Source organism: Ursus arctos, unplaced genomic scaffold, assembly GCF_023065955.2.
Source record: "Ursus arctos isolate Adak ecotype North America unplaced genomic scaffold, UrsArc2.0 scaffold_30, whole genome shotgun sequence".
Classification (NCBI taxonomy): domain Eukaryota; kingdom Metazoa; phylum Chordata; class Mammalia; order Carnivora; family Ursidae; genus Ursus; species Ursus arctos.
The window spans coordinates 23,231,816-23,251,390 of NW_026622986.1; the positions used below are offsets into that span (position 1 = coordinate 23,231,816).

The following is a 19,575-nucleotide window of genomic DNA, read 5'->3' on the forward strand; positions in this document are numbered from 1 at the left end:
GATAAACACCAGTTGAGAAGCCCAAACAAACTTGTTTGCTGAGAGTAAGAAAAGGCTTAAGCTCTGTTTTTATGACTTCATCTGTTCTTATCAAGCTTTCAAAGGTTAATCCAGGGAGAAGATGGTTTATCGGATTTGTCTCTGGACAAACCTGTTTGTAAAGCCTCAGAGTTTACCTCTCTGGACTATTTTTGCCTCAAATAAGAGGAAACTTTCTCTCTAAATGTAGAAAACATTATTCATAAATAACCTGAACAAATAAGACTTTGCAGGCATGTTTTAATACAAATCATCCTAGTACCTAACCTGCAATCACTTAAGAAATGCAAAGTAGTTTCTCAAAAGTTGTTTTCTTTGGTGTGCATTATATAAAAGCGACAGCTACTAATTTAGGGGAGCTGTTTTCATGTTTTTACACTTTTTGGTTTGCTTTCTGTAGAATCAGCAGTGGTTAAATACTTGCAGACTGGGCATTTTTTAACTTGATTTTGCAATTTTATGATTGCTCTTTACTGGAAGAGCCGGAAGGTCACGGACTACAAAGGAACGTAACTAGGAAAGCAAGGACGCATTTTAGATGCACAAAACAGCTGATAAAGTACTTACACAAGAAGAGGGCCAGCCTCCAGCTCCGCACTGGGGGCATCACGAGTGTCCATTAAATGCTTCTGTAACGGCTGAGCTTAGACAAAGAGTAAAAACTGGTAGGGTTAGAAACCAGTCAGGTTTTAAAACCTTTATTGTCTTCCAGATACTGGCATCGATCACTAAACCCCAGGAAACTGGTAGAAGTGAAATTTTCTCACTTGAGTAGAAACATGACTTTACAGAGAACGATGAAGCTCTACAGACTTCCGGATGTAAGTAAGAATGTTCTGCAGGTTTTTGAAGCTGTGACCTTAACTGAAGCTTTTAATGTAGAAAAGAGTTATTTGCAAGAGTCTTAAAAACCAGCTCATGTGTTTGAGAATGTGAATGTGTAGCTTTTTGGAACTCTGGGCTAGGAAAAATTGGGGAGCTCCTTTGAAAATCCCAGGTGGTTTTTTTTAAAAGGCTTTTTAAGTCTTCAGTTTATGGTTGGATGGGATTGAACTCAAGACATGTAAGCTTTGAAATTTTGAGTATTTACCATTTGTTATGTAAGAAGGAAGAAACCTTGAGGCTTCTGATGCTATTTTAACACAAAGGAAGTAAGGAATAAGGCTTAGAGGAGACACCAAGGGGAGGAAATAATGTCTCATTAAATTATCATCTTTTTAGGGGCGCCCGGGTGGCTCAGTTGGTCAAGTGTCTGGCTCTTGGTTTCAGCTCAGGTCATGATCTCAGGGTCGTGGGATCAAGCCCTGCATTGGGCTCTGTGCTCAGTGGGGAGCCTGCTTGAAAGAGTCTCCCTCTGCCCCACCATGCCTTCTCTTTAATAAATAAATAAAATCTTAAAAATAGATATATATTTTTAAGATTTTATTTATTTATTAGAGAGATTGAGAGAGAAAGCATGAGCAGAGGGGAGGGGCAAAGAGAGAGAGTGCAAAGCAGACTCCCTGCTGAGCAGGGAGTCCAACGCAGGGCTCAATTCCAGGACCCTGAGATCATCACCTGAGCCGAAGGCAGACACTAAACTGACCGAGCCACCAAGGTGCCCCCTCAGAAAAGTAACTTTTTAAGCTAGCAAATTCCCAACATGATACGTTGTCTCAATAGAGGAAAAGTTACATGTGCTTACCAGCATTGCCTTTATTTGGGGCTTGGATGGTGTGTTAGTTATCTATTGGTGTTGTGATAGATTACCATAAATTTAGCAGCTTAAAACACACATTTATTATCTCCTGGGTTCTGTGGGGCAGGAATCAAAGCCCAGCTTGCCTGGGGGCTCTGCCTCAGGGTCTTTCAGGAAGTTGCCATCGAGGTATCCACTGGGGCTGGGTCTCATCTGAACACTTGACTGGGGGTGGGCCCACCTCCAACTCACATGGCTGTTAGCAGGCCTGAGTTTTTGTTGGCAGTTGGACTGAGAGTGTTAATTCCTTGCTGACTGTCGGCCTGAGGCCTCTGTCAGGTCTTCGCCAGGTGAGATTCCCCATAGGGCAGCAGCTGTGACAACATGGCAGCTTGCTTCATCAAAGCCAGTGAGGGAGTGAGTCTACAGAGAGAGCTGGCTAGCAAGGTGGAAGTTAGAACCTTACGTAATCAGTGCTTGCAAGTGACATCCAGTCACTGATGCTGTATATTTCGCTGGTTAGAAGCAAGTCCCAGGTTCCACCCACACTCAGGAGAGCGCAAGGTCGTGAGCGCCAGGAGTTGGCATCATCGGGAGCCATCTTAGAATCTGTCTGCCACAGATGGGATCTTTCATTTGACGTTTTCATTTCGCCAGAGCTGTTCTTTCTCTTGGGTTGTTAGAGAGTAGTTTTGTGACTATCTTGATTGAGGGATTCCTGTGGAATGTCGCCATGTTCCTCTCGAACATGGGCAGGGCTTCGCCTGCAATGCCCTTTCTCAGTGCAGTGGACTCCACTTCCTTTTGTCTTTCAGCCAGTTGTGTGTTTACTGAGTACATGTGAGTAGCTCCGTGAACTGATGTATTTTTTTTTTTTAAAGATTTTATTTATTTATTTGACAGAGATAGAGACAGCCAGCGAGAGAGGGAACACAAGCAGGGGGAGTGGGAGAGGAAGAAGCAGGCTCATAGCAGAGGAGCCTGATGTGGGGCTCGATCCCATCACGCCGGGATCACGCCCTGAGCCGAAGGCAGACGCTTAACCTCTGTGCCACCCAGCCGCCCCTGATGTATTTTTTTCTGATGACAGACAGGAATCAACTGATTTCTGACCTTAGGCAGAATTTCATGAGGAGAAAAGTGGAGACGAGGGAAACCAGATGTGGGAGATATCAGGATCATCATTCTGGAGCTTTGTAACCTGGCAGAGGGATCGGAAGGCCTGTTCTTCCCTTCAGTCTTAACTATTGTTGCAGACGGTGGAGCTCAGACTAATGAACCCACTGCCTCTGAGGCCAAGCAGGGAGGGGAAACATAGACCAGAAGAGAGGAAAATAAACACCACAGGCAATATGGTAGGGGAGGGTCCACACGACCCAGGGAGGGGGAGCCAGCCCCTCATGCTGGAGCGGCTGACAGGAAAGTAGGCGTGTGGAGATGTGTGCACGGAAGACATTCAGAGAAGTCACACTAGCAACGTGACACTGAATACTGACTGGCCAGGATTCTTTTGACGCTAGGGGCCAAGACTGAGAGTGACCCGAGAGGGACAGGGTCACGTAGAGGCACAGGACACAGCTACCATGAGATGCGCCCCCTACAGGCCCGTCCTCTCTCAGCCTCCTCCTTGCCAGCGGTTGAAGACTTTGCCATCCAGAAGCGGAAATTAAAAACTTCAGGCATGCCGACTTCTTTCACTAGGGGCTAACACTCTTCTCCTGTGGTCTCCCTGAAGTTCAGTTTCTTGAGCCTGAAGCCATCGAGCTTATGTGTAAGGAAGGCTCCCACTTGCATGTAGGTTGCCTAAAATGGGATGAAGGAGGAGTTTTAATACCTGTCATTGGTTTATTCAGGGTGATCAGAATTTGAGTTGCTGGGAGTATTTTTGACTTTCGTCCCTCATCCTTTATGTTTTTACACAAAAATCAATCAACTCAGGTAACAGTGAACAAGCTGGTAATAAACCACAGCTCTGGCATTGGGAGTCTTTCCTCCCCCCCGATAAGGTGAAGTTTACAAAGTGCTGTCATGTGTATATATATATATTCAGGTTATTCTCGCGACAACCTTTCGAAGCTGGTGTCCTGTCTGCATTTTGCAGATGAAGAGATTGGGGCTCATGCAGTTTGACACTTAGACACAGGCCTGTCACTCATAAGTGGGGGACTAGGGATGCACGCCCCAGACATCCACGTTTCGCCTGTTAGATCCCTTTGCTCCTGCCGTCACCTCTCACACACCCCCAGGGGGCAGCATGGCTCAGTCCCACTGGGTGTGTCACCACTCGGTCACTAGAGCAGAGGTGAACGCAGGAAAGCGTGATCGTCAGGGTCCCAGTAGTGCCCCCTGGCTTGTTCCAGTCTCCCTCCCTGCTTTTAAATGCTGGGGAAGGAGAGAAAAATGAGTAAAATAATGAAGCAGTGAAGAAAAAGAGAGGGTAGAAGAGATGAGAGTACAGATATTAGAAAATCAGAAGGCGGGGCGCCTGGGTGGCTTAGTCGGTAAGCGTCTGCCTTCGGCCCAGGGCATGATCCCAGGGTACTGGGATCGAGCCCCGCATCGGGCTCCCTGCTCGGCAGGAAGCCTGCTTCCCCACTCCCACTCCGCCTGCTTGTGTTCCCTCTCTCGCTGGCTGTCTCTCTCTCTCTGTCAAATAAATAAATAAAATCTTAAAAAAAAAAAAATCAGAAGGCACCCACCAAGTCATCTGGGAGTCTGCCCCTTGAGTTAGAAGCTGGACGTGCAGGGGCACCTGGCTGGCTCAGCAGTAGAGCATGTGACTCTTGATCTCAGGGTTGTGAGTTTGAGCCCATGGTGGGTGTAGAGATAACTTAAAAATAGAATCTTAAAAAAAACAAAAAAGAAGCTGGACAATGCAGCATGTGCGAGACCATGTCCTCCCTGCATAGGGGCCCAGGCGGGTGATTTAAGAACATTTTCGTACCCTTAAGCATAAAGAAGAAGAACCTTACTGCGTACAATTTTTGCTCTCTGGGTCGGTCTCATCTGATTCATCGTGACTGCTGCTGCTTGCAGTGCCTGCTTTAGGTCTTGTTTGTGGACTTCTGACTGTAAAGAGTTAACATTATTACGGCCAGCGTTGTGCTAGACACTGAACATCCAGAGTCTCAACTATTAATCGGAACAGTCCTAGGAGGGCAGGGCATTCTCCCCATTTCACAGAAGAGAGCAGTGAGATTGCTCTGCCCAGAATTGTCACAATTGCCGTCTTCTAGTTAGGAGAGAACCACCCGGGGCCCACACCCCCAGCCTTTGCTATCTGCAATGCTGAGGTCTTCCCAAGACTAATGCCTTTCCCTACCTTGTAAACATTGGTTTGTGTTTCATTTGCCGTTGAGCATTTTCAAACAAAGTTGGAATTTTTTTGTTGTTGTTAGTGCTCTTAAAGGCGAAGGAATTTAAAGTCGGCAAAATGCCGGAGTCCGATTCTTCTCCTGGGGTCCTTCCACGGTGTTGCAGGAAGGACGTGCTGGTGAAGACATGCTAAGACACATGGTGTTCTTTCTACATTTAGTTGCAGTAGATGCTTTTTTTAGTGATTAGTGTCCTGCTGCTTTTTAAATCAAATCCCCATAATCTCTGCTTACATCTCTACTCTGGAATCTTGGCTCTAAGACAGTTTATGCCACAGAGTTTGACAGAGAACAACACGGCTTCTGTTTTTAAATACCTCTGAGCTTGTTTCCCCTGTGCACTGATAAGCAGATTTTACACATATTTCAATGTACAGAGAGTCCCAACGAGTCATGCCTGCTATTGGACCCTGGGAAAGTGAGTCTGGCTGAGATAATAGAGTTTGCGTATGAAATGTAAGGCTTTCTCAGTCACTGGAAATGTCCTTTTGTTTCTTTGGAATTCTTTGGAAACCACCTTTCTTTTTTGGGTTATGCCAAAACTTACCTTTTTTTTTGGTTGTTTTTAGTCTAGGCTTAACATTCTCCCCACCTCTTTCTGAAGACCGCAGCTGTAATGGGAGGGTTTATTTTGCATTTTAAAATGTATTTCATGCTTCTGTACATTTTTTTTTTGAAGAGTGTGTGACTTCACAATATTCGAAAGAAGCACATTTAGGCCCCGAGACGCATGGCCATTGTGAGTCAGCAAAAGTAAACATTCTTCTCCTGTTTTCTGGGATCTTGCATTTTTTTTTTTATAGCTGGTACAGTCTGATGTTCTCGTTTTAAAAAATAATAAAAGCTTCTGTTAAAAAGCCCTTGAAGGGCTTATAAATTGCCCAGTGCATACTTTCTCTCTGCCTGTTTGCCCAAACCTACTGTTCACAGAGTTTTCCATCTCCCACTTAGACTCCCTGTTACTCTGACCTTCGGAGACCTGACATAGCAGTTCTCAAAGTTGGTCCTGGAACCCCTGAGAAGTCCTCAAGTCCAGTCCATTCCAGGGGGTGGGGTCTGTGACATCAACACTATTTTTATAATAACAGTGAAGCATAAAATGTATTTTTTGCTTTAATTACCCTACAAATGTACTGTGACATCTACCAGAGGCCTTATGGAATGTGTGCTCCTGTATTTTTTTGTTTTAAAATTTTCTCGGTTTTAATTTCTAATACGATAGGTGCAGGTGGAGGTAACCCACATACGCAGAACTCCTTGGGAATACTCAGGGTTTAAGAGGGTAAAGGGGTCTCAGACAAAAATATTCGGGAACTGCTGCTTTAAGGGTGTCTGCTGGGCAAAAGATGTTGATTTTAGTGATTTTGCAGTATAAATATTCAATGAGGGAGAATTGTGCTGCAGAGGAGTGTTTTGGTCTAGAAAGAAGTTGGGAAGCTTGCTTTTCATTTCTGAATGTCCTCCTAACAGATGCACTAATGAATCTAATTGCTTGATGTTGTTCCTGAACCGGTAACAAAGGAAAAGCAGTTTACTATTGAGCAGGTCTACTTAAGACTTTATTGAGGTCATCTTCATAGCAGAAAATCATCTTCGTAAATGACTTTTTAAATACATTCTTTCTGTGTATATAGTTTGGTCTTTCCTATTAACATTTAGAAATGTATGTTTGTTACATTTTCCAGTATTTGGAAATCACATAGGTTCCATCTTGCTGTGAATTTGCAGTATAGAAACGCTACCAAACACTCAATTTGGTTCAGGGGAAATGAGAAAAAGAATTTTATGCCTGGCTTACACCTAAGTGCCAGGCTCAAGAAGTGTCATCTTTACAGAGCTGACAGTGACTTTTTGCCCTGGGTGCAGCCTTCACTGTACCGTACTGTGTAAATGCGGTTCAAAACATAGGAATTCGTTCATTCATTCATTTATTCGGCACATATTCGGGCTGTTATTACCCTTCTTGCTTGAAGGGTTAGGCCTTGGATGGAAGCCAGGGCCTGGGGATTTCTCGTGCTTTGGCTTTGTGACCCACAGAAAGGCTAGAAGTGCGAGTTCTCTATTAAGTGTTCAGGGCTTACCTTCTCTCGATGTGGACTACTAAACTATTTTAGCTGCATTACTACATCTTTATAGATTACGTAAGTCATCACGGAATGGCGCAGAGTCAGGACAGTTGGGTCTGTAAATACAAAGAACAAATCTCTCAACCCCCCTCCCAGCCCCCACTGGTGAGTGATCAGTCAGCATTCTTTGTCCCGGATCCCTAGAGACCTCGGCACAGCCACTAAGATGGCTCAGAGCCAGCACTCAGGATGAAACCTATTTCCCGCCTTAGGCTTCTGCTCTGCTCCGAGTCTGGGGGCATGTGGGAGCTGTCGTGATCTATTTTTAAAGGCAGAATTTAATTTTAAAGCATTTAAAAATAACTTAGAAAAGGTAGAGTAGAAGTATTTATATACGAGTTACTTATTGCTTAAAATGTATCATTCACTGTTTCTAGGGGAAAATCAAGCTAACTGGAAAGATGAAATTGTATTGCGAAGTTTTTAGTGTTTTGTACAAACAAGCCCTTGTGGTGGGTTTTCTCACTTCTCGGCTCAAGTGTCCTGGTGTTTGGGCAGTTCCTAGGGAGCTAAGTGATGTCTGGAGCTCTTTTGAGGACACGGTGGAACAAATCCAAATGGGGACCTGTCCTGACCTTTAGGTTAATTCTGTTCCTAATAGAATACCGCAGAAATCGTGATGCTCAGGAATGATGACTCTGAATGCCTGTTCTCATCACCTTTTTTAATGAGAAGATAGCAGGGGAAGTCAGGGCCGGTACATGGCAGCCAGCCATGCACCTTTAGAAAATACTTGGCTGTTAAAATGCTCGCCTTTCCCGTTCTGACCAGTACGATTTACTTTAATTTCATTTTTGTTGCTCACAAGAACAAGAGAGCTACAGCCCCTTCACGGGCCATTGAATTCTGAGCTGTCTTCACCTGCATTTTCACCATGTCCGACAGGGCAGTTAAAGCACATCCTTCCAGAACACACGCTCAGAGTGTTCCACCCCGTGCTGGGGGCTGTTAACACACTTGGCTTTGTTACGTAGACTGGTGCGCCCTCTGACTTTGTTGGGGCACCACTGACCCCAGACCGGCCAAGGGATAGAGGGTACAACACGTTGTCTAACGTATATTCTAACTCAGCGCTTTTCAAGCTTTCATGTGTAGACAGATCACGGGGGGAGTCTTGGTCAACTGCTGGTTCTGACTTCGTAGGTTGAGGGGGAGCCACGATTCGGCAGCTCTGACGAGCTCCCAGGTGGCGCCGACGCAGCTGGCCTTCCGTTCCGCTTAGAGCTCAACTTCCCGCTTTGTTTTGTTTTCACTGCAACAAGGCTACCAAGACTTCGGGCCTGAGACCCATGGAACCGCGAGATATCCGGGCCGTTCGAGACTTGACCAACACTTACCTGAAGCAGTTCCATCTCGCCCCGGTGATGGATGAAGAGGAAGTAGCTCACTGGTTCCTCCCCCAGGAGCACATTATTGACACGTTTGTAGTGGAGGTAAAGATAAGGTGATAAGACACTACAGACAAGTACGAAAACACCACACAGCTCAGTCTGGTTTCCGCAGGGATCAAAGAATGCCCCTCTCTCTCCTCTTTTCTCTGACTCACTGCTTCCAGACCAGATTTCTGCTCGCCCCGATAGAACCAGAATTTCTTCTTACAGTTTCCATTCCTGGATAAGAGCACATTTTTGCTGGTGCCTAGTGAGAAATCAGAATACGTTTCTGTTGGTACCTGTGTGATGAACTGCTTTATTTGGTTTTGAAAAAGTCGATTCGGATGGCCTTATCTGAGGTAGATACTTTCCGAAGTTTAATATCCTTGGGTTTTGCGAAGCTGGTTTGAACTGCACTGCTTTCGGTTGAGATGGCATAACTCAGCCATTTAACCCTTGTTCAAGGGAAGGAGGGAAAAGTAAGAGTCTAGATTTTCTGATTATTGGATGAATTTAACACAGTGCTTTTTAAACCTTTAAAAAAAAAAAGCTTAGAACTTGTTCAAATGATGTTTCCGCATAGAAGCTCTTTCAGTTGAAGTGGGTTTGGGTTTCAAAGGTTGAGATTTGAGCTGGTAAGTACCTGGAGGAGAGAAAGAGTGAGGAGTCTGGGTAGAGGTTCTGACAGCAGTCCATTCCCCATTCAGTTGTGAGCACTGAGCCGGAAGTGTCTTTTCAACATTGTCAGGCATTGGTCTGGATGTAGGATGACAGCCATGATAGGGCAGAAATGGTAGAAAGAGGGTGAATTCAAAGGACATTTCTGGAAAACAACTGAGCAGTCTTTGTTTCTAAACTCTTATTTCTAGAACAATGCTAAAGTGTACATCTTTAAGCGCAAATCTTTTTTTTTAATTTAAATTCATTTAATTACCATATAGTGTATTACTAGTTTCAGAGGTAGAATTCAGTGATTCATCAGTTGCATAGAACACCCAGGGCTCATTCCATCACGTGCCCTCCTTAATGCCCATCACCCAGTTACTCCATCCGCCCACCCCCTCCCCTCCAGCAACCCTCAGTTTGTTTCCTACAGTTAAGAGCCTCTTATGGTTTGTCTCCCTCTCTGATTTCATCTTGTTTTATTTTTCCCTCCCTTCCCCCTGTGGTCCTATTAAATTCCACATATGAGTGAGATCATATGATAATTGTCTTTCTCTGATTGACTTATTTCACTTAGCATAGTACCCTCTAGTTCCATCCATGTCATTGCAAATGGAAAGATATTATTTTTTGATGGCTGAGTAGTATTCCATTATGTGTGTGTGTGTATGTGTATATTTGCAATATACACAAATATCAAATCATTATTTTGTACACTTGAAAATATAATGTTATATGTCAATTATATCTTAGTTTTAAAAGAGAATAAATAATTAAAATATATATATTTCATTTAATAACAATAATAAACATGTTACCTAAATAACATTTTTTTTAAATAACTGTTTTCCAAAGCAACAAAATTAAGAATGGTAGGTTTTATTTTTTTGCGAATCTTTTTAATGTCTGATTTACTAGAAGACAGCTGGGCTTACATATCTACTTCTGCATTCTGTCTATTGTGATAAATTATTTTGGCTGAAGCGTGTGAAAAAAAAATCCTTCACATGAAGTATTGACGATATGGAAAAGAACAGATACTTTAGCAGCTCATTCAGATCCTTTTGAATATTCTCTGCTTGAAAGCTTATTAATGAACTTTCCATACTCTGATTAAAGTCCATTGGTCTGTCTTGTCCTTTGATCGTTCCTTTACCAGTGTCTGAGTTTGTAACATATATTGATCATTTGGAAAATATCGGTTCACTGGGTTAAAAAGATCTTCCAGATATTAACAGTTCATTATATAATATCGACAAGTCTCATTTGTTGATATCCCCACCATTGTCAGCAGAAAAGTATGTCATATAGTTCATGGTGGAGGATACAGGTTTGTCCAGACTTAAAGTTGCACCCTGAAAGCTCAAATTTCATCATTGGCAGCAAATCCCACCAGTATTTTCCTAGAAGTGATCAGATCGCATCATTGATTTTTCAAGATGTGCCAAATACCGAAGTCTTGATGACCACGGCTTACAAGCCCTCCTTTAAAGTGGTGTTCCGTGAAAAAAAAGGGGCTAGTTCAGCTCACAGCTCCGTCGCCTACGGGCTTCTCTTTGAGACAATAAACTCATGGAAACTGAGAGCTTTCCTAGAAAAACAGACTGCCCTTTCAGTAGGCAACAGTAGAGCTTTGTGTGTTTCCTCGCTTGTCATCACACAGGATGGGAAGAGAATGAGTTGTTAAGGGGTGAGAGTTAATACAATTAAGAATTCTTAATCAAGGACATGCTAAGTGAAACTTTTTTTTTTTTCTTAAACCTTGAGAGTGTGGTGGTGAAGAGTAAAAAGACCACCGGCACGGTTTGGTGCTGCTCCGTGTCCCCACCGAGGCCCAGATAGTGGTGCCACTGTCGCTCCTGCGTTCTTGGTGCCGATGTCCACACCGTGAACGAGGCAGATAACTTCGTAGTGCTGTTTGCAAAATCGTTTTGACTGTCGGACTTCTGGAGGGGTCTCAGATACCCACAGGGGTTCACAGACCACATTCCGAGGACTGCTGCCCTCGGGTATATACTCAGAGGTCGAGCTAGATTGTCAGACAGCTCACCAGAGGAGCTCTTAGCAGTGTAGGAGAGGTCGTGTTCCCACAGATCCTCACTCACGGTTGGTTATTATCAGACTTTAAATTTAGGCCAGTCTGATGGGTGTCAAATGATAACTTGTTTTTAATTTGTATGTTCTCATTACTCATGAATGTGAACATCATCTCATAAATCTGTCAGCCGTTTTTATGCCGGTCGTATACTTTGCCCCTTTTTCTTTTTAACTGTAATGTTCTTGGTTTCTAAAGGTTTTTCTGTATGTTGAATACTAATATTTGTATTGGGCTGTATCTCTGGGTTCTCACTTCTGTTCCATTGATCTCTGGTGTCTGTTCTCCCACCAACACCACACTGTCTTATGACTCTAGTTCTATAAAAGTCTTGATAGGTGGAGTGATTCCTCCCACTTTATTCTTTTTGTCAAGATTGTTTTCATCTATTTCCTTCACCTTTCCATATAAATTTTAGAATAAGCTTGTTTTTGTCTACAAAGTATCTTGATGGGATTTTGATAAGAATGACATTAAATCTATAGATTAATTTGGGGAGAATTCACGAGTCTTCCAGTCCATGAACACGATATGTCTTTATTTCTTTTAGATCTTTTGAATTTTATTTTACCAGCATTTAATAATTTTCAGCATCTGGCTCTTGTAAATGTTTTCTGAAGTGTGTATACCTTACAGACTTGATTTTCCTTAGAGCAATTATAAATAGTATTATGTCTTTCATTTTGGCTTTTGCATGTCCATTGTCTGTGCATAGATGCAGTTGCTTTTTCTGTGGGATCTCGTGTCCTGCATCCTGGCCGAAATCACTTATTAGGTCCAGGAGTATATGTGTAGATTTCTTGGGATTTCTACATAGACAGTCATGTCATCTGCAAATAGGGACAGTTTTATTCCTTCCCTTCCCATCTGCATGCCTTTTATTTCTTCTTCTTGCCTTATTGCAGGGACAGGATCTTCCAGTACTTTGTTGAATAAGACTGGTAAAGGTCAACATCCTTGTTATTGATTTTAGTGGAACAGCATTCAGTCTTCTATCACGAGGTATGATATTAGCTGGAGGATTTTTGTAGATGCTTCTTACCAATTTGGGATAATTTCCCTTATTCCTAACTTGCTGAGTTCTTATCATGAATGGATGTTGGATTTTGTCCATTGCTTTTTCTTCTTCAATTGATATGATCATGTGATTTTTCTTCTTTAGTGTGTCGATATGGTATATTACATTGGTTGATTTTCAAATGTTTGACGACTCTTGCATGCCTAGAAAAAACCCAAGTGGTTATGGTGTATACATTTTTTTATACATTGTTGGATTTGGATTGCTAATATTCCGTCCAGTATTTGTTGAGTTCATCAGAGATACTGATCTGCAGTTTCTTCTTTTTTTTTTTTTATACTGCTTTTGTCTGGTTTTGGTATCAGGATAATACTGGCCTCATAAAATGAGTTGGGAAGTGTTCCCTCCCCTTTTTTCTAGAAGAGATTGTATAGAATTGGTGATAGTACTTTAAATGTTTGCTAGAATTCTCCACTTGACACCATCTGACCTTAGAGAATTCTTTTTTGTTAAAGTAAGTTCCATTTCTTTAATGGTATAGGACTATTCAAGTGATCTATTTCATCTTGATTGAATTTTAATAGGCTGTGGTTTTGAGAAATTGGTCCATTTCTTCTAGATTGTCAAATTTATAAGAGTAAAGTTGCTTAATTATTCTCTTGTCCTTTTACTGGCCGAAGGATTTATAGTGATAAGGCTTATTTCATTCCTGATATTGACGATTTATATCTTTTCTCTTTTTGTGTTTGTCGGTCTTGCTAGTGTTGAATCAAATCAATTTTAATTGATTTTTTCCCCACAAAGAACAAGGCTTTTGTTTTATTGATTTTCTCTGTTTTCTTGCTTTCAGTGTCATTGATTTCTGATCTTATGTTTATGATTTTCTTCCTTCTGCTTGCTTTGGGCTTCTTTTGATCTTCCTTTTCTTGTCCCTTAAGGGAGGGACTTAGATCATGGAGACCTTTCCCTGTTACAGTGTAAGCATGTAGTTCTATAAATGTCCCTCCCTGCACTGCTCTAGCTTCATTCTACATATTTTGGTATGTCATTTTCATTTTCATTTGGTTCTATGTATGTATGTATGTATGCATTTATTTATTTTTAGAGATTTTATTTATTTGAGAGAGAGTGCACACGAGCAGGGGGAGGGGCAGAGAGAGAGGGAGAAGCATACTTCCCGCTGAGCAGGGAGCCCAATGTGGGCTCCTGGATCCGGGACCCTGAGATCATGACCTGAGCCAAAGGCAGACGCTTAACCAAATGAGCCACCCAGGTGCCCCTGTATTTTTTTTTTTTTTTTATTTCTTTTGAAACTTCCTCTTTGAGCCTTGGACTATTTAGAATTCTGTTGTTCAACTTTGACTTCTCAGAGGTTTCCTATTGATTTCTAGTTTCATTCCATTATGATTGGAGAAGACACTCTGTACGATTTCGCTCTGTTAAGGTTCTTGAGGCTTCTTTTAGGCCCAAATGGTCTATCTTGGTGAATGTGTGTACAATGTATATTCTACTCTGTTGAGGTGGAGTGTTCTGTATTTGTCATTTAGATCCTATTGTATTATTCAGATTTTCTGCCTCCTTGATGATTTTCTTTCTAGCAGCTCTGTTAGTTGATGAGAGGAGTGTGCAAGTCCCCAGCTGTAATTTTGGACTTGTTCCAAACTTTGGACAAGTTCCACCTCTATCAGGTTTTTTTGATGTATTTTGAGGGTCCTGTTTGGTACTTAGGACCTTTATGTCTTCTCAGGGGATCAGTCTTTTTATCAGCATGTAATACTCTAGTAATTTTCTTTGCTGTGAACTCTACTTTATTGGATATAAATATAGTCACTTCTGTTTTAAAGATTTATTGAGAGCAAGAGCATGCACGTGTGCAGTGGGGAAGGGCAGAGGGAAGGAGAAACTTAAGCAGACTCGGCCCTGAGTGCGGTGCGCAACACGGGGCTCGATCTCACAACCCTGAGATCACGACCTGAGCCAAAACGAAGAGTCAGGGATGCTTAACCAGCTGCGCCACCCAGGCGCCCCCGTCATTCCTAATACTTGAAGGTTAACGTTTGCATGTGTATCTCTTACAGCCCTTTTACTTTCAGCTTATCTATGTCATGGAACCAAAAGTTTCTTATAAACAGCATGTAGTTGAGCCATGTGTCTTTTTTTTTTTTTTTTTTAAGATTTTATTTATTTATGTGACAGAGAGACAGCCAGAGAGAGAGGGAACACAGCAGGGGGAGTGGGAGAGGAAGAAGCAGGCTCACAGCAGAGGAGCCCGATGTGGGACTCGATCCCGGTACGCCAGGATCACGCCCTGAGCCGAAGGCAGACGCTTTAACGACTGCGCTACCCAGGCGCCCCTGAGCCATGTGTCTTTATCCACTCTGCCAGTCTTTCTTCTGATCCGTGTATTTAGGCCCTTTATATTTGATAATTACTGATAGGCTCCAGCTTAAGTGCCATTTTATTATTTGTTTTCTGTTTGTTTCCTCTGGTTCTTATTCCTCTTGTTTCTTTTTCCTTGCCTTCCCGGGGGATACTTGAATATTTTTTAGGATTCTGTCTTGATGTATTTATGGTGCATTTGAGCCTCTCTGTGTAGTTTGCATGATGGTTGCTCTGCTTACTCCTGTATATAGGATACGTGACCGCCACACTCGACTGCTATCGACACTTTACCACGTCAGGCGACCTTACTTCCATCAGATCCCTTTATCTTCTTGACTTTGAAACGTTGTCTTGACTGTCATATGGTGTTACAGCTTATCGAGTGGATTTAGCAAACTCCTGAGGCCGGGGCGCCTGGGTGGCACAGCGGTCAAGCGTCTGCCTTCGCCTCAGGGCGTGCTCCCAGGGTTCTGGGATCGAGCCCCACATCGGGCTCCCTGCTCTGCTGGGAGCCTGCTTCTTCCTCTCCCACTCCCCTTGCTTGTGTTCCCTCTCTCGCTGGCTGTCTCTGTCTCTGTCGAATAAATAAATTTTTTTAAAAATCTTAAAAAAAAAAAGAAAACTCCTGAGGAGAGTCTACAGCGTGTACCAAGATTTCCGCTCGTTGTTCCTTCTTCCTGACACTCTGAGACTCCTTCTGTCATTACTGCATTTCTGTTTGGAGAATGTCCTTTGGCCACTCTTAAAGGTATGTCTGCTGGCAACAAAGTCTTTAAGTTTTCACTTGTCTGAGAATGTCCTTATTTCTCCTTCATTCCCGAAGGATAGTCTCACCAGATGCAGAATTCATGGCTGATCCTTCCTCTTTCAGCCCTTAAAAATGTTGTGCCACTGGGGGGCACAGTCGGTGAAGGTTCAGTTCAGGTCATGATCTCACGGTCGTGAGACTGAGCCCCACACGGGGCTCCACACTCAGCTCGCAGAGTGTGCTCGAGACCCTCTGCCTCTCCCTCTGTTCCTCCCCCACTCATGTGTGCATGCATGCTCTCTCGCTCTCCCGCTCTCTCAATAAATAAATAAAAATTTTTAAAAAATGTGCCACTGGGGCGCCTGGGTGGCTCAGTCAGTTTAAGCGTCCAACTCTTGATCTCAGCTGGGGTCTTGATCTCAGGATCCTGGGTTCAAGCCCACACTGGGCTCCACACTGGGCATGCAGCCTACTTAAAAAAAAAAAGTGCCACTTTCTTCTGGCTTCTGTGGTTTCAGATGAGAAATGCGCTGTCATTTGATTTGGTATTCTCCTGTAGGTAATGCCTTGTTTCTCTGTGACTGCTTTCAAGCCTTTGTCTTTAGTTTTCATAAATTTAATCAGGATGCATCCTGGAGTAGATTTCTTTGGGTTTTTTCTGTTAAGGTTCACTCTGCTTTTTTATTCTGTTGTGTGTGTTTTGCCAAATCTGGGAAGCTTTCACCCATGATTTCTTCTGCTTTCACAGCCCCCACATTTTCTTCCTTTCTGGAACTCCAGTGACAGGAATGTCAGATGTTTTGTTACTGTCCCACAGATCCCTGAGACTTAATTCATGTTTTTTGTGGTTTTTTTCCAGTCTGTTTTCTCTCTTTTGTTCAGACTGGGTAAATTCTACTGAATTCTTCAAGTGCAATGATTTCTGGTCTCTGTCATTTCCACTCCATTACTGAGCCCATTCAGTGAGTTCTGTTTTTCAGTTTCAATTTTTTGAGTTGGAAATCCTTATTGAAGCTGGAAGTTTAGGTCTTTAATTCATTGTGAATACTGAGCTGCTAACACAGAGCAGTAGAGAATCACTTTAGCAAAATGTCTTTAATTTCTTAGTGTCTGAAAAAAAGTTTCATAAATCAGAAGCATTCAGAAACCAAATAATGCACCCGTCTGGAATTTTCTTTTCTGCTGGAAGAACTACTGGCAAGAGCATACATGTGGTATAGCGTCTTCGGCTGTGTAATTCAGGCATAGCACAGTTTGAGTTGTATGCCAACTGCATAGGCCACCACAGCTAATTAAAGCAACGCAAACAGTACTGGCTCACCTCTTGTATTGAAAGGTATCCCAATGATGATGAAACCAAGACCATCGTTTGTGTCCCTTTTGATTTTTGAATTTTTCAGATTCACAGGTGCATGTCCAGGTGTGGTCCTGATGCCTCTCACACGTTTCTCAAAACAGCTTCCAGACTCTATCCAACTTCACTTTACGCTGATACAATTCTTGCTTTGTGCCAAGATGTTAGTATGATATGGTATCTTTGAGTTGGAAAAGGCAGCCTTCTAATTCCCGGAGCTTCTGTTTCTGCAAAACGATGAATGCACTTTCATCCCTGTTCCCTAGGTCTCAGGAGACTCATGAGTCGGGCTAGGGGAAACTTTACTTTTAGAACATTCTTCTTCTTAAGATTGTTGGGAAGATCGTTATGCAGACGGCCATCTAGCACTAGGCTAAGAAAGGTACAAGTCCGAGCTCTTCTCAGGCTCTACTCAGCCCAGCCTCGGGGCCCCCAAACTGCTGAGAGAGAGGTAGGAGGAGTGGTTGCTTTTTGTTCTAACTGAAAGTTACGGTACACATCCAAACCCAACAAGCGAGCTTAACTGCGCGGACGCAGCGTGTGCGAGGAGGTATTTACCTGACGTTACCTTTGTCCTTTAGAACTCCAGTGGTAAACTAACTGACTTCCTGAGCTTCTACACACTCCCCTCCACAGTCATGCACCACCCCGCGCACAAGAGCCTCAAAGCGGCCTACTCCTTCTACAACATCCACACGGAGACGCCCCTGCTGGACCTCATGAGTGACGCGCTCATTATAGCCAAGCTGGTGAGCGACTCCCTCCTTTCTGTCCTGTGTGTGTCTCCAAATTTGTGCCCAGGTATATGAAACCGCTTACTAGCGCTCCTTCCGCACGGGTGCAGTTGATTTGAGGTATTTGTTCCTGTTGACCATTCGTCAAAGGAGGAATTTTGATTGGAGTTTCTTTTAAAATTTCAGAGGCTGTTTGCATCATTGATTCTATTGCAACTTAACCAAAAAGACATTTTGTGCAAATTAGAAACTCTTAACCCTCATAGAAGAATGCATACAACTCATAAATCAAGGAATATAGGCAAAGACATGATACCTTGATCGAGGGAACGTACGTGTTTGTGTTGCGATGCATCATGAGCGACAGGAACCTTTTTTGAACTCAACTCTGAATTTTTAAATGAGAGGAATTTTATTCTTAAAATTAAGGAGTTTAGTATTAAAAAGAAAGGCATTTAAAATGAAAGGAATTAAATTCAAAATGTGCTGTACTACATTTGTAATATTTTTCTATTTCCTTCGTGTGGTAGTTAGGATACTTGTTAAATTCTTGCTACAAATAGACTTTTTTTTTTTAAAAGAAGTTGAAATTAGCTGACCGTTCAGTGTAATTACTGGACATGAGAAAATACTATTCATGAGAAATTGGGAACAACATGTCAAAAGTGCCTTCTTTGATAAACTGAAAACATTTTTTTAACATGGGACTCTTGTATCTCCGAATCAACATTATCCTATGATTCTTTGATCCTACTGCTCTTTTTCAGCTACTTCCCCACAAAAAAAAGGCCAATAATACATTATTTAAAGTAACACCTTTGAGAAATAGAAATCTATACCACATTTTGCATAGTATTTTTATCTAACATTTTCAAAAAATACAGTTTTTACTATTAAAATTTTACTAAATTTATTTCCCAGCATCAGCCCAAGACAAGTATACATTTAAAGTCTTTAAAGCTTTAGCTCAGTCAGAACTTTGAAAGGCCCGTAGCTAACGGTTCTGGGGATGGAGCCATCTGGGCAAATGTTCCTTCTAAAAATATTCTAAGACAGTTTTGAACTGAGTTCTTAACCTGTGCAGAGACTGTAGACATTAAACCTTATATAAATGCATATTCAAGCTATTAGTAGAGGAATAAAACGTTACACTGAAATACATAATATAGAAAACACTCTAGTCCTTTGACATTTAAAATTTGAAATCCTTTTTACATTGGCAGAAAGGATTTGATGTATTCAATGCACTAGATCTGATGGAAAATAAGACCTTCTTGGAAAAACTCAAATTTGGCATAGGAGATGGCAATTTGCAGTATTACCTGTACAACTGGAGATGTCCGGGGACAGATTCTGAAAAGGTAAGTGCAGTGGATACACCCTTTTTAAACGTAATAAATGTACCTAGGAAATCCCATACTTGCTGCCCTTGGGATTATTAAGGTGTTTTTTAGTAGCTTTTAAAAAAACACAGAGCTATTGTACTGTAATTTACTTTTTCTTGCTTACCTGTCCTTACCATTCTGTTTCTTCCCTCCCTTTAGGTTGGACTAGTATTACAATAGATGGATATTTCTATTTCTAGAACTCTGACATCATCCTTTGTTAATATTCTATTTAATGATTCCTGGAACTGCCATTCCAAAGAAGAATAAAAGCACAACTTAAGTGAAATCGATGTAGTCGGTAACAATCAGAAAAGATGAAAAAAACACTCATATGCGACCAATAGTACATATTTCTAGCTAGGATGTTAACATTCTTTTTTCTCAACTGTTTACCCATTTGTAGGAGGGATGAAAGGGTACAGAGAGCACATTCCTCTAGTTTTCAGACTTTGGGCTGTCTCTTGAAGAGAAGGTATTTTTCCACTCTGTAGAAAAGGGACTGTTTTTCTGTGGACTGAACAGGAGTCACAGGACTGTGTAAGGAAAGCTTTGCTATTGTGTGGAGATAAACTGTTGCATTTCTATTTATTAAGTGTTGGTCTG

General features: G+C 42.2%; 1 protein-coding gene across 6 annotated transcripts in view; it reads left to right on the plus strand.

Annotated features, from left to right (window-relative positions):
* The window catches only part of NMT2 (N-myristoyltransferase 2), a 61,301-nt gene extending 41,741 nt beyond the window's left edge, over nt 1-19,560 (plus strand). For 3 of the 6 annotated variants that reach the window (XM_026479024.4, XM_048219505.2, XM_057304752.1), the window contains 5 exons: nt 752-860; nt 8,480-8,650; nt 17,432-17,599; nt 18,808-18,945; nt 19,129-19,560. In XM_026479024.4, coding sequence (XP_026334809.2) covers nt 752-860; nt 8,480-8,650; nt 17,432-17,599; nt 18,808-18,945; nt 19,129-19,149 — 607 coding nt within the window. In that variant the 3' untranslated portion in view covers nt 19,150-19,560. Of the gene's footprint in view, nt 1-751; nt 861-8,479; nt 8,651-17,431; nt 17,600-18,807 lie in introns of all 6 variants that reach the window. The other 3 variants (XM_048219503.2, XM_048219506.2, XM_048219507.2) reach the window with 2 other exon arrangements.
* Nucleotides 19,561-19,575: the final 15 nt, after the last annotated feature.